Source organism: Amphiura filiformis, chromosome 16, assembly GCF_039555335.1.
Source record: "Amphiura filiformis chromosome 16, Afil_fr2py, whole genome shotgun sequence".
NCBI classification, from domain to species: Eukaryota; Metazoa; Echinodermata; class Ophiuroidea; order Amphilepidida; family Amphiuridae; genus Amphiura; species Amphiura filiformis.
Window position 1 is genome coordinate 57777067 of NC_092643.1, and position 15411 is coordinate 57792477.

The window sequence follows — 15411 nt, forward strand, 5'->3', positions numbered from 1 at the left end:
AAACTTTATCGACGGGATTACCCTCCTCTCTCCACCATCAACTGCAGACGACAGCTTTCAAAATTCTTTTAAAAAACAAAAAAATTTCAGAATTTTACATTTTTATGACCATATTTGTAATCAGCATTAATTGGTTACAAAAAAGCTTAGTATTATTTCAGCGAGAAAGTGGTCCCTTTGTTTATTTTTCTTTGTAATTTGGACCCTCTTGGGTACATTTTGACGATTTGAGGTGTACGTCGCGTATGCCATATAAATTTAGCAAATTCCTTTTCTAGCGACAAGCGGTAAGGATATATTAAATATATTAATTGTAGCTCATTATCTGCAGAAAATGGTTTTTAACATTTTGATTAGTTCTCGAAGTTGAATAAATGACAAGAAAGTTACCTCTCCATTCTTTTACAACACAAGAATATTAGTAATTGTTAATCAATAATGTTTACACTTACCTCCAAAATCGATGAAAGTAAAATAACCCCCAAGGAAGCTTGCCGTTGGTATGAGCCATTTTCCCCAAAGTTAAATAAGTTAGCAGACAACCACTTCAAGAAAGATATAAGATGTTTATATATTACTGCATCAACTACGGTAGGTTATTTTCAGTCATAATTACCATCTCAAAGGCGATGTCAAATTGATCATGGGAAAAATTCCCGGGGGTGGGGGTCACTTCAATTTAAAATGGATATAGGTGTAGAGCTGGCACTTTGGCACCCAGGGGCATTCGGTGAGAGCAAAATGTAAAAAATATGGGGTCATTGGGTGAGAGCATGATTTTAGGCATTAGATGAGAGCAAAATGTAAAAAATATGGGGTCATTGGGTGAGAACATGCCCTTTTTAAATGGAATCTTTGGGGAGAACCGAAACAGCGCCACAGAAACCTCAAAAATCAAATTTCAAGTTCTAAATGGCTTCAAATTTCTTTCTTTTTTCAAAATAAGTAACAAAATCAGTGATAAATGAAAGTTGCTGTTCAAATTGAACTTGTAAGGGTCTTTGGGTGACAGAAATGGAAAAATAAGGGGTCTTCGGGTGACAGAGCATATGTTCGTAAAAAAATGGGTGACAGCGATGCTGAAAAGGGGGTCTTAACAGCCCTACATTCGCATCACCTGCAAAGTTGGAGTGCCCCCCCCCCCCGGGGGGGGGGATTCCAACAGGAGGCTATCCAAGCAATATTTTGGTTCAAGCTCAGGCTTCTCTTTTGAAAAACAGATGTAGAAATACCCGGGGAGCATACACTGACCAGTACAGGGTGTCCCTGAAAGAACTGTATTGTCGGAAACTTAATTGTTTAGGTATTTTAACGCCAGCAGAAACATAACTAAATAACTGAGGAATTAAATTAGCTATCACATACTTTTGAATTTTGACCAAACCGTTCTTGAAATCCATACATGGACAAAAGAATATTTTTATTTTTGCATAGCCCTGTTTTTAAATGCAGATATCTTACCAGAAATGACCCGTCAGCCATGCAAAATGGATCACGGGTGTCTGGCAAAGGACTTAGGTGCCATTCCATATCACGTAATATTGCGAAAATGTAGCACAATGGCTTCTTATGCCTGACCAATGATCCATCGGGCATTCTTTTCAGTTATTTCAGCGATTTGATCCTAAGGTTACATTGGCTTTTGCATTACCGTGTGAAGAAAGCAGCTTTCTGATCATGGGGTGCGAGTTGAGCGCAGATCATACGCCCGCGTCATTGACTTACGTATTAGTGGGTACAAACAGAAGGATATTGGTGTCGCTTTAGCAGTTACACAAGGTGCAGTTTCTAAAATTTTGAAGAGACGTCGAGAGATCGGAACTACTACACCTAGACCAAGGTCAGGTCGGCCCCGAAAGACAACCGCCAGGGAAAACCGATCTCTCCCGAGACTTTGCCGCCATGGCCGCACGAAGCCTGCATCTCGGCTACGAACAGAATGTGAGACTTCGGGAACAATTTCGTGATCCAAGATGACAATGCCACGGCGCACAGAGCCCGACGCGTGAGGGAATTCCTTGAAAATGAGTATGAAGAATACCTAGACTGGCCGAATTTGAGCCCGGATATGTATCCTATAGAGAAGTTATGGGCAGAAGTATCCAGCAGGCTAGGTAACATGGACAACAACCAATCACCCTGCAGGAACTTAGACACGTCCTTATTGATTAATGGCGATATATTCCACAAGGAATCTTGGCAAACCTGGTCGAGAGGATGCCAAGTCGCGTGCGTGAGCTTGAGCTGGCAATGGTGGACACACCAAATATTCAGTGAAGTTTTCTCAAGCAAAAGACTTATCTGAACATGTCAGAGTGAGAGTTTTAAGTTTTTGTTTCACCAATAAAGTTTGCTAGTGTCTTTAATCTCATTTTGTGATACAAAGAGACCGGCAAAATGTATTGCAATAATTGTTTGATCCTTCGATTGTAATGCGCTTCCTCAGGTAAGTAATTGACAAACTGTGAGATGTAAACATCAAAGGACATTTGCACCTTTCAATTAAATTCAACTGAGCACTACTCCAGAACAAAAAACCTCTTCCTAATATGAATAAAAACTGCATTTGATACAAAAATAAAAAATATTCCAAACTTTTGTCCATGACTGTATAAGAATTTTACGAAACTCCCTCATTTTCAAACCTTTCCACGAATTCAAATATCAATCGATGATCTGTATTCGGTCATTGCGAATCATCAGCGCATGAGGCATCTATAATTGTCATTGGCAGACTTGTAGTCGAGTCACTGAAAGTCGAGTCCGAGTCGAGTCGAGTCATCGAGCCCTCGAGTCTCGAGTCGAGTCGAGTCATGAAGCCTTCGAGTCCGAGTCGAGTCGAGTCATTTGAAGTTGTCAGTCGAGTCGAGTCGAGTCGAGTCGAGTCAGGCCATTCTGTCGAGTCGAGTCGAGTCGAGTCGGATATATTTTGTCGAGTCATTTCGAGTCAGTTCACGTTTTATATGCTCATGATACCAGCTGTCAACTTGATAGCCCAATTTGCATGAATTTGTACTTTTTTTAAATCAAAATCCCAGTGAGAGTACATAATATAAATTTATGAATCTATGTGCTCCATCCAGTGCATTGTGGAAATCAGTAATCAGTCAGACTTGCCAGTATTGCCATTAGGACCCGCCATGAGTATGGGTACGGGTGCGTGTCCAGGACCACGAGTACTTGTACGGGTACGGGTCCCAGGCCATGGGTACGGATTTCAGGTCATGGGTAAGGGTACGGGTACGGATCCCTAGCCATGAGTATTCAGCATGGGTCCATTCCAAAATAGGGTGCGAGTACGGGTACGGAGCCATGGGTACGGGTACGAGTATGGGTACGGAAATTGGGACTCGAGTACGGGTACTGGTCCAGTAGTGGTATGGAAATTGGGACTTCAAGTACTTGTATGGGTCCTATTATGGGTATGGGTATAAACAAATTAATTAATCAAGTACAAAAAGATATCAAATATTGGTGGTCATAGTGAATCTAGCCTAAAGGTGGCATATTTTGGGATGTAAGTGAAAAAACTATGTCTATGTACAGTATGGACAGCCAGACTGTGCAATACTAATTTCAACATATATTTAGTAATGATGTAGCTTTCGAGTCTTATTATGCACATCTGGATAATTATATCCATGTTTTATTAATATTTTAAAATTCATATACATCCCAAATGTCTGTATATGGTAAGAACCTCTCTATTCATTTGACTCAGATGCACAAGCCCAAGCCTGCATGGGCACAAGAAGTACATGTGGCTGGTGGAAATGCTCACACCAGTCAGTCACATTGCAATGTAGTTCTTCATGTGTGCAGCATGCAGAGGAGTGCATTTGGATGGGGAATAATCAAAATGATTAATAAAAGCTATAATAATGATATTTTAACATGATAACTTGAAATTCACCACAAAAAGAAAGTATCTCAAAATGTTCCCAGTTTGCTGGTTTTTTTTTCTGTATTGATCAGTCATTGTGTGAATGAGACATGTAGCATACATGTAAGGGTGTGTGCACAGGCTGTTACAATGACATGTGTGTAGCATTCATGTACATTTTGTGTAGCCACGGCTGGATTTACCTTTTCCAGGGCCCAGGACCAGGCTAAAATAAAATTAAGGGCACTTGCTATCTGGATCCATGCGTTACTCCCCACCCAACCCCATCCATGATGTAACCTATTTGTTTTGATTATGATCAGAGGACTCACAGTGGGATTTCCTGCATTTGTGTAGCCATATACTGTATGGTACCCATGGGTACGGGTACGTGTCCCGGACCATGAATACGGGTACGGGTCCCATGCCATGAGTATGGGTCCGTGTCCCAGTCCATGAGTCAGAAGACAAAATAGGGCATGAGTACGAGTACGGGTCCAAAGCCATAGGAACAAGTACGGGTACGGGTATGGAAATTGGGACTCGAGTACCATGAGTACGGGTACGAGCACTATAAGTCTGGTACTAGTAATCAGCAATGATGGACAATGGACTTTTCCACCATGCCAAGTTTGAAGCATGTAAAAAAATGGTGGATCCTTTAGCCAGATCGACAGGCAATCATACATGTACATTGTACACACATACATATAATTTATATTTTAAGTTATTATAAAGATGCTGAGAGATAGTAAGCCCACTTTGTAAAATATAAGAATCACAATACACTGAGATGTGTGGAAGAAAACATGCAGGTATTATTAGAAATATTAAGGTATAATTTATATTTTCGAGTCATTTTAAAAAGTCGATTCAGCCACAGTGACTCGAGTCACAAGCCTCGAGTCATCGAGTCGAGTCATTAAATTTCGAGTCGAGTCGAGTCATCGATTCATCAACCCTCGAGTCGAGTCGAGTCGTCGAGTCACCTTGCCTCGAGTCGAGTCATCGAGTCACCAAAACTCGAGTCGAGTCGAGTCATTTCGAGTCGAGTCACTACAAGTCTGGTCATTGGTACACTCATAAAAATTGTTCGTTGGCATTACTCAGTAAGTTGATGTAAGTCGTTGCGTCAACTTTCCGAGTATTATGCCAACGCGTACAATTTAGAGTAACGCTGACTCGATATCATTATGTTGGTCCCACTCATTTGCACTTACTTTATTGAGTTGTTACAACTCAGAAAAATGAAACTAGCCTAGGTTAGCATAATGGACTAGAGGTGTAGTATACAAAATTTTGCACTGATTACAAAAATAAATATTTGAATACTGCTAATTGTGCAGAAAATTATCCAATTACGTGAATTAAGTAACAAAGTACCAAATTGGAATAACTCAAAACAATAAGTACCAGTAACTTATGAATGAGTTACATCAACTTACATGTTGAGTTACAATAACTCAACTAATTGGTTCTTTGAACATTGTTTATTATTCTAAGTTCCCTGAACTCGAATTCAGAAGTTGGCATTACTTAAAAAGTTGACGCAACGACTTACATCAACTTATTAAGTATTTCCAACAAAGTTGGGTAGTTGACGGAACACTGTAAGCACTTTCATCATTTTTAAGTTCGGATAACTAAAATGAATTTTGTTTTGGCAACTTTTACACTATTTTTGAGTTGTCCAAACTTACTCCTTTTGAATTACGCCAACATGGCGAACAGGTCATTTCTATGAGTGTAGATATTTGACTCCGTGGAACGGATTGAAAATGAGGTAGTTTCGTAAAATTCTTGTAGTTCAAAAACGGAGTGGCCACTTGTCAAAATTCAAAAAGTATGTGATAGCTGATATACAGTAAGCCAAAGAATTAAGGTACCAGTTCTGTTCCTGTATATCCTAAATAAAGACAAATATGTCCAAATTAAAACAAGCAGTCAATACCTGTACTCTTTAGCTCTGATTTAAGACTTTATTTGTTAAAATTAGTTGAGAATTAAAGAAACGGTGATCTAAAACCTAATGAAGAAACGAAATCAAAAGTTGCAATTTTGTGTTCTAATCAATCAATGAAAGCACGACGCTGGTTTTAACCGTGCTATAATCAATGGAAGCACAGGGCTAGTTCTCTTGTTCACGAACGCTTTGTGTACAAATCAATAGGGCATTTAATGCAGCAAACTGCAACTTTTAAATTGGTATCTTCCTTGGGTTTTGGAATCGTCGTGTCTGTATTTCTTGGAGAATTTCAACGAATGAGGTCTTAAATTCGAGCTAAAAGATGCAGCTATCGGCTGCTGATTCCAATTATGACATGCTTGTCTTTATTTAGAATATACAGGAGGTGAACATAAGTGGTACCTTAATTTTTTGGCTTACTGTATTCCTGAACAACATCGGTTAATTAGAAATGTTTCGTTTATGCGTTTAAGTAACCAAACAAATTCAGTTTCCAACGATATAGGGTCCTTTCAAGGACACCCTGTAGACATGGTAGAGATCAGTTATAGTCCTACTATTGCAGCCCATATTAGACATAAATAGCACAAAAAGTGATCATTGGAAGCAACTCAGATATGAAAAAGATCTAAGTTAATAATTGCATAAATTGCACAAATTGCTGACGGCTAGAAGGGACTTGGGGGATGAATGTCATAATTGCTTATATAGCCGCGACGTTAAAGCCCTTTCCACCATGTACCAATTGCACAAATAGCACAAATACCGCTTACTGGAGGCAACTCAGATATGAAAAAAGATTCTAAGTTAATAATTGCATACATTCCACAAATTGCTGACGGCTAGAAGGGACTTGGGGATAAATGTCATAATTGCTTATATAGCCGCTATGTTAAAACCCTTAACCCTTGTCAATTGCATATACTTCTAGCTATTTATGTTATTTGTGCAATTTAAAAGCATGTTTTGTGTGGCAAAGTGTAAAATTTCCCTATACCTTAAGTATGGGAAATCTACCAAAACAACCAATCCTGCGCCTTTCTCGGGATATGCGCCTCAGGCATATGCAAGGAGTCCAGTTCTTACTTTGTTTAATATTATTACTAAAAGGTATAAACCCTCATAATACTAGTACATATAATATAAACCAGCCAACGATTTTGTGCTAATAAAATCGTATCATATATGTGACCGTACACCACGAATGAGCCGTAAATGTCCTCAATTGTATTCTGAGTTACAGTGTAAAATGGGCATGAAGGTCATATTCATAGGTATTTCAATTTGGTGCTACGTGTATCTCATTAAATGAGGTACACGTAGCACCAAATTGAGGTACCTATGAATACGACCTTCATGCCCATTTTACACTGTAACTCAGAATACAATTGAGGACATTTACGGCTCATTCGTGGTGTACGGTCACATATGTAAAAAAAACTGTCAAAAAAGCTGCCATGTCGGTGTTGTTGTTTTTTCAGAATAATACATTTATGTAATTAAATTGTTTTCACACATATTTAACCCTACCTTAACAAGAAGAACGTATCAACAGCATATTCGGCTTGTAATACGACGGTAAAATCTAACCGTCGTATCATGGCATAGACTTCGATTGTATCATCTTAAGAATAAAACAGAGTGAAAATTATACCGCATTATTGTTTGGTCGTCCAAATAACAGACATGATTTCAGATCTCACACCACCAAATCAGAGTTCCATAGAGATATGTGCTAAATTTGCCTTAAGAAAACGTCATTTTTTCTTCACCGGAGCGACTCAGTTTTAAGCGACATCTATGATGATTGAAATCAGCCCTTGCCTGATCCCCCTGGCTGGGAAAAATATAGGTTAGTATTTTTTTACGACTGGCCCTCGAAGTCTACGATGTCCGGGAATTGCATATGTTACAGGCAAAACCATGCCAGTGTTTCTGTAAAGAAAAGGCTGCTTACAATCATTAAAAGTTATTCGATCTCTCCCATCTGTGGTACACTTGCAGGAATTAATATTAGGCCCACTAATCATGACCAATCCAAATTTGGCTAAAATTAGGCAAATTTCTGCTCATTTTAATGCTTAAATTGGGTTTTTCTGAGAAGTGAAAGTAAGGGCGCACAATCATATAATTCTATTTGGTGGTGTGAAATCAGATGGGTCGGTCATCAAGAAAAAAATTATATTTTGGTCAAAAAGTGATCACCATACCAATAATCCCACTCAATTCTTAACTTTGCAAAGCAAAATCAATTCAGTGCAATATAACGTAGTGTAAGCAGCAGTGTTACATACATGTAGGCCTAATAAGTTTGAATAGCCGCAGCCAAAAATGTAAAAATAAATGAATAAATATAATGTTCCTGTTTATCGTAAATTTGTCGTATACGAATTAGACTATGCCATAGTCGAATTTTGAGAAATTCAGAAATAGGCCTTTGTTATCAATCTCGATAATATAATGTAATAAATAGTCTATATGCAAATCTAGTTGCCCTAGATGTAGGCATTCTAAGTGATCATTTGTGTCCTGCCTTACTTTTGTTTTTTTAATATTTTTTGAAAGAGGGCTCCCTTCATGCCTACCAGTGATTTTCTAGCAGTCTGTTTTATTTTCATGATTTTGGAGAATTGCTCACGTTACTCACGAAAAATACTTGGGTATCAAGCTAACAGAGGGCGTACGGTGACTGAATAGATCAGGAAAATCTATCAATTGAGCACACAATCGGAGTTTTAAATGCAAAGGTAATTCTGAATATGCACAATGGCAAGTGGACTACGGAGAAGTCTATATATGAATAGGAAAAATGCTAGACAGAAAATTCACGTGTAAATACAAATTCCATTTATATGTAAATTTCCTTTTCAAATTTTATTTGACTATAATCGGAGCCAGATATGAACAATACTATTATGCGTCTGATGTCACTCGTCAATCAAACCCAGAAACGATTTGTTTACGATCTGGTGTGATGATTGAACCGTCTTAAAAATTAGGGTTTGGTAAAAAAAAAATTCTTTCTTTCATGAAGGCGCCCTCAGCGTTCGGGTCCAACGGCCATTGGCCGGGGCGGTAACTTTCAGATTGGCAGTCTATTTGCCGGCGCGGCTGGCCGATAACTTTTTAAAGCTCAAAGTAGTTCAAACACATGATTCATGAATGCAATGCTATTTTTATTAAATCACTTATGAAGACGGTATTTAAAAAAAATTCCCGATCTTTTCAACGGTTCAACCGCCGCTTCGAACAGCCTAAACTGTATATAATATTATATTTTGTACATGCGTATTTATCATACTGTTTAATTAGGAGCGGCAAACAGGTCACGTGTTAAGCTACACAACCGCGTTTGAGTAAAAATAGCGGGCATCAGAACATAACTCATTAACAACAATAAATTAAGCAAGTTTGCAAAGTATATGATTTGCAGAATGAACTTTTGCAAAACATCAAGGTGTTATTTTTCAATAATATATTGATCTAGATAATGGAAATCGATTTTAGGTTGCTTCGACCAACAATACCTCGTCTACCCTTAATACGGATCCCGCTCTCTTGTGGCGTATTCTACGCTACAAGATAGAGAGCGGAATAGGAAATACTAACTTTCAAAGGGCCAAATCGAAGTACTAGGTTACTTACCATACATACGTTCATTGAGTGGATAGAGTAGCAGAGTGCGCCAGTATTACCCATGATATACTAAGAACACGTATACCATTTAGACATCCTACACTTTTGTCACCCTGCTTAGTATTTAGTAATTTTTCTAGAGACCGATTCACGGCAAAGCATAGAAGGAACCTGGTTAAGAAACCTGCAAAAAATCAAAAATCATCGTGTTTTAAGACCTAATTTTTCAGGTTTTTGGGAAATAATCTATATCTTCCATGTGAAAGGTCAAAATGTTCAATTGATCATCGACTTTTCATCCCAGCTACATCTGGAACACTTAACATGCTTAAAGTACATATCATTGGATTTATACAATTTACTGCGAGGATTGTTAGATTTCGAAAACTCAATTTTTTTATCATTTGCCATAAAATGTGTATCATATCGCGAATTAAAACAAATCGAAATTATTAGATACCAGAAGGACATTCCTCGTTTATAAATGCAAATCGATATGTCTGATGTGCTCTCAGGTCCCACAAAAATACGTGAAAACGTCGCTATCCGAGCACTTAACACCAGTAAAAAATTAAAACCACCTGGAATCATTTTTCAATCTTTATGTAAAAAAGCGCCTCATCTACCTTGTTTCTTAGGTGTTTGATTATGTCGCTGAACCTCCACATGTACGCTATCGTTGGGAGTGCCTCCTGTAATTAGCGGTGTCCGTTCGGATTTAGAATCTACGGGACTACTGTCAATTGTTTGATAGCCGTTTATGTTCTGCGGAGATTCGAACCATCGTATGTAGACATCGACGGCCGCACCAAGGAGCATCAAGAAACCGAGGATCGGGCTCAGAGTTCTATTGGCGAGATGAAACATAAGACTTTTATTGGTGGAATATCTTGGATTATCATCATAGATATCAGTACAGCACAGAGTGTGTGCTACACTGGGCATGTAAAGTACCTGGAGCAACAGGGGCAATGATCGAAAATGCTCTGTCACCAGCCAACTTGTGGGATCTCAGAATGGAAAGGCAAGTGGCATCAGTGGAGCGCTATGAGTACCCAGAATGACGGGTGTGAAGGATGGATCGAGGACAGGTATGCAGGTATAGATGAAGCAAGACCCTTATAAACATGGACGAGAGTGCGGAACTGGACACTAATTAGCTTGCTAAGGCTGATATCAGGTGAAAGCTCGTATTTTTCTCATTAACATATTGAAATTAGGCGTTCCAAATCATCAACAAACTGTCAAATTTAGTCTCGCCTGTAGTATACTACGTTTAAGACAAATTAAACTGTTTTTGATGATATCTTTGGAAATACACCGATTTGGAAATCCTAATTTATATGTTAATGAGAAAAATAGGATCTCTCATTTGATATCAAGAATATCATTACATGATCATGATTATAGGCCTATATACATTATCACGCTGTATAAATGTCAGTAATTCCATAAGGAATTAGTTACATTTACAAGGAACATTGATGTGTTCTTTTTGCATGATTGTGTGAAAGGGACGACATTTTATGTTATACGTAAGTTTTAAAGAATTCGATTTTCCAAATATATCAGGTCACCTTCCTCTTCCTTTAATTATAATACTTACACAACACAGATAAATCCAGCATCGTAAGACTTTGCAGGAATCTGATTGCAATGAACCACGCCTGGTGTTTTGTCTGATCTGCCTGTCGACTTTCGTATCAAATGAAAGAACGGGACCTGCACTTGTTCTGAAAAAAATTTCAATCAAATTCGAATCAAGTCCATTATTTTTGTCACAAAACGTTGATAGTTACGACAGGTTTTTTTTTGTAAAGAACAAATTTCATCCACAACTGAACGAAAATATGACTTAGCCCCGGTCAACGGGACGCACCATTGTTCCGAAGGCGGCGATTTTTTTTTCGGTGGCGATTTGTTTTTTACACTGCATATTCCCAGGTACCGTATTTTTTTTCATGCAATCGTTCGTCGCTCGGGATGGAATCTAAATTCAGCTTTACATGTATTATTATTAAAATGAACTCCTCACAACAGAATCCATTTAAATTTGACAAGTATGACTATTCGTAGGTGGATATAAAAGATCTTTTCAAAATGACACGGCAATCTTTTCAAATAATATTTGAATCAAAATGAATCGCATAATATGGAGAACAAAAAGTGATCCCGCCAGGAAATCGAACCCGAGACTAAGTTTATCAGACCTGTGCCTTAACCACTCAGCTACGGGAGCTTCATGACTGGGCTGGCTGAAATTCGAACCCATAAGTAAGCGGCCATTTAACACATGCTTAAACTTATCGGCGAACCTGGTGGAAATTATGTGCATTTAATATATCGATCAAACCCATAAGTAATCGGCCATTTAGCACATGCTTAAACTTATCGGCGAACCTGGTGGAAATTATGTGCATTTAATATATCGATCATGTCACACATTTCTCTTGCAATTATTGATCAAAATCATTATAATACCAAATCTAAACACCATGGAATTCACCATCACGTCCAAGCTCACATTGGGCGCCCCATTCCTTTTTTAAAGGAATTTTTATATATGTAATATATTTCCTCTACAGCGAAGATGTTAATTTATTTCTCTATTATCTATCTATTATGGGCTACTTGCGGGAAGAAGATAAGTTAGCGCTTAGTGGTTCGAATTTTAGCCAGCTTAATCATGAAGCTTCCATAGCCGATTGGTTAAAGCACCGGTCTTGTGAGTAAGGTCGTGGGCTCGATTCCCGGGCGGATCACTTTTTTTCTCATCATAATGACAAGAAACTCATGAAATCTAATAAGATTGCCTTGTCATTTAAAAAAAAAAAGATTCTTCTCAAAAATGACAACAACAAAATCAAATTTGAATAGTTCGTCTTGTCGGAGGGGATGTAACAGAATGAATTGGTTAATTTTGTCAAATAATGCGATATTGTCAAAAAACGGAAACTATAAGATTGGCGGTTCAAGGTGATGAGCAGTATAGACGAATCCAACGAGCCAAGTCATGGTCAGGATTTGGTAGGCCATTACTGGGTCCCCGCAACACCAAACTGGTGTTGTGACTGCCCAATTGGGTGGATTATAGCCGCTTAAAAATCGATGTTAGATTCTTTTGTGTTGTAAACTGTCAGCATTCTTTTGTCTACGTGTAACACGGGTGATAGAATGCAATTTAAAATACTGGCTTCCGAGACCGCATCATTTCAAATTTCAGGTGAGATTGAGCCGAAGGGGGCCCAGCTATGGCTGCCATTGAGGTGTAGGAATGCGTGAAATTGGATTCGTCTATACTAGTATCTCATCTCAAAGAATAATTACGGGATCAAAATTAAATGAATATGGATTCTATAGGGTGCACAACTTATAAATTCCCCCTAAATACTTATTAAAATAAATCGAAAAATATTTGACAAAATGCAAACCTGTAAAAATGTCTGGGTAGCCGTATTTGTTTTACACATATGGACCAAATTATAGCGTCACACGTCATTGCGTTCAGTCACAATGATTCATTATGTAAAAACAGAGACGTTTTGTCAGCTGTCATACAATACAGTAGGCCAGGTTATGCATGTGTTTGTTAAAAATCTGACTACTATGGACCATAGATTTTAAATTATGGACTCAGGTGCAACTTTTAAAACGGCTTCTTTTCTTACACAATTAACCAATGTGACTGAACGCAATGACGTGTAACGCTATAATCTGGCACATAAAACAAATAGGGCTATACAGATCTTTTTTGACCTTTTGACATTTCGTAAAATATTTTTTGACTTATACTAAAAAGTATTAGGGGGGAACTTAAAAGTTGTGGACCGTATATTTAAAAAATGAATACTACGAAATTAGAGTGTATGGTCTCCGGGCAGAGCTTCATGAAACAATCCTTACACCTTTTTCCTAGCTGGCTTGATTATTTTACATATCTTTAGATAATTATCAGCACATCACTTACTTATTAAAATTTCGATATCATCTTCGCTGCAAGATTTTGGCATACATATTCCCCAAGAAATTGGCACCGTTAGCTGCAAAATATGAACAGAAAAAAACCGAACAATTTTACCTGCCGCATAAATTCTTGAATTGGTTTATTCCCGTTGAAATCCATACCCCCTATGGAAGACATGCCCTTAATCTTCCACAGAGGGAGTGTGAATTTCAAGTGGGGCTACCTGAATATGGGTCGTGTGACACCATTTGAAATCTGCACCCTAACCAACCCCCTGTTGTGTCTTTCGTAAGCAGTAGTGTAGCCAGAGGGGTGGGAAAGGGGAGCGGGTGGGGAAAAAATGAGAGGGAAAAGTGCCCCTGACAAAACTAGAGCGATAACCGCACCATAGCTGAACCATGTGGCTTCGAAAGTATATTGTGGTAGGCCTATACCACTGTCACCCAGTCACCCAGAGTCTGTAATGGCCCTTAATGACCTTAAATGAATTTTAAAATATTTTCAACATGTTTAGAATGTCATAAGGATCATTGCGTTTAAATTTCAGCTCAATCGGAGCATTTTGGAAAACCTGACCTTTGACCCCTTTATGCCCCCTTAATGACCTTAAATGAATTTTAAAATATTTTTTAAATGTTTAGAATGTCATAAGGATCATTGCATATAAATTTCAGCTCAATTGGAGCATTTTGAAAAACTTGACCTTTGACCCCTTTATGCCCCCTTAATGACCTTAAATGAATTTTAAAATATTTTTTAAATGTTTAGAATGTCATAAGGATCATTGCATATAAATTTCAGCTCAATTGGAGCATTTTGAAAAACTTGACCTTTGACCCCTTTATGACCCCTTAATGACCTTAAATAAATGTTTTACACATGTTTAGAATGTCATAAGGATCATTGCATTTAAATTTAAGCTCAATCGGAGCATTTTCGGTTAAAATGACCTTTTTGACCCCTGTGACCCCTGGATGACCTCTGACGTTTGGAAATATTTTTATTATATTCTTTATGTTTTCCTCTTTCATATGACACCCCTCATGGAGTCATACCTTCGTGGCATTTAGAGATATGGCCATTTCAGACCAAATGGTTAGTCAGTTAGTAAGCTAGTAAGTAAGTTAGTAAGCTAGTATAAGCTAGGAAGCTAGTAACAAACACTCATATAGGCTGATACCATTTCATGGTTCAGCAAAAATGAAAGAGAAAAAAAATCACAGTAATGTCACCACACATAATGAGTTGTTCATGGTCTATGGTTTGTTTGACATAAATCGGGTCAAGTCGAGTCAATAACAAAAAACAAAATTTTGTTGTTGACGGGGTGTTCGACTTGTGAACGGTGAAGTCGAGTTTGAATTCGATAAGTTTGGTTTTGGCAGGTGTGCCGCTGAAAATTTGAAAGTGGACCCATCCATATACCAATATTTCAACAAATTTGGACCCATCGATATACCAAAAGTCAAAAAATGTCGGCCAAATTTAACCCAAATTGTCTTAGTCTTTACTAATTTTCCTCCAAAATTTTGGCTAGATTGAGGCAAAATTAGGCTATTTTCCGAAAAGAAATGAGAAAGCTTTGAAAAAAGGACCCACCCATATACCAAAATTGGCCTAGAAAAAGGGGTCAATGATATACCAGAAGGCCGAAAATGCTACGTATGTTTGTTGTGGTGTTTCTCATATGAAACGGTTTACAAATGTTTCCATGTCCTTTTTATAGCCCGACATTTAAATGCGTAAAACGTTTAGACCAAAACCAAAACAGGTTTATAACGTTTTGAAAACATTTGTGTGTTTGCTGGGTATGTCTTTAAATGTTTCTAGATTTTTACAAGACAAATGATCAACAAAACTCTCCATTTCTTACGTTAGTTGTTCCATTATTCATGGGGGCATTAATCTGCATATCGGCAACACAATGCTGATATGTTCCCAGAGACGTGCATTCATGAAAGT

General features: G+C 38.0%; 1 protein-coding gene across 1 annotated transcript in view; it reads right to left on the bottom strand.

The window, feature by feature from the left end:
• Nucleotides 1-15411, bottom strand: part of LOC140136255 (nose resistant to fluoxetine protein 6-like) — a 100926-nt gene that overhangs the window by 16914 nt on the left and 68601 nt on the right. The window contains exons 7-8 of the mRNA XM_072157978.1: nucleotides 7380-7473; nucleotides 453-545 (exon numbers count right to left, since the gene is read on the bottom strand). Of these exons, the coding sequence (XP_072014079.1) occupies nucleotides 453-545; nucleotides 7380-7473 (187 nt within the window). The remainder of the gene's footprint in view (nucleotides 1-452; nucleotides 546-7379; nucleotides 7474-15411) is intronic.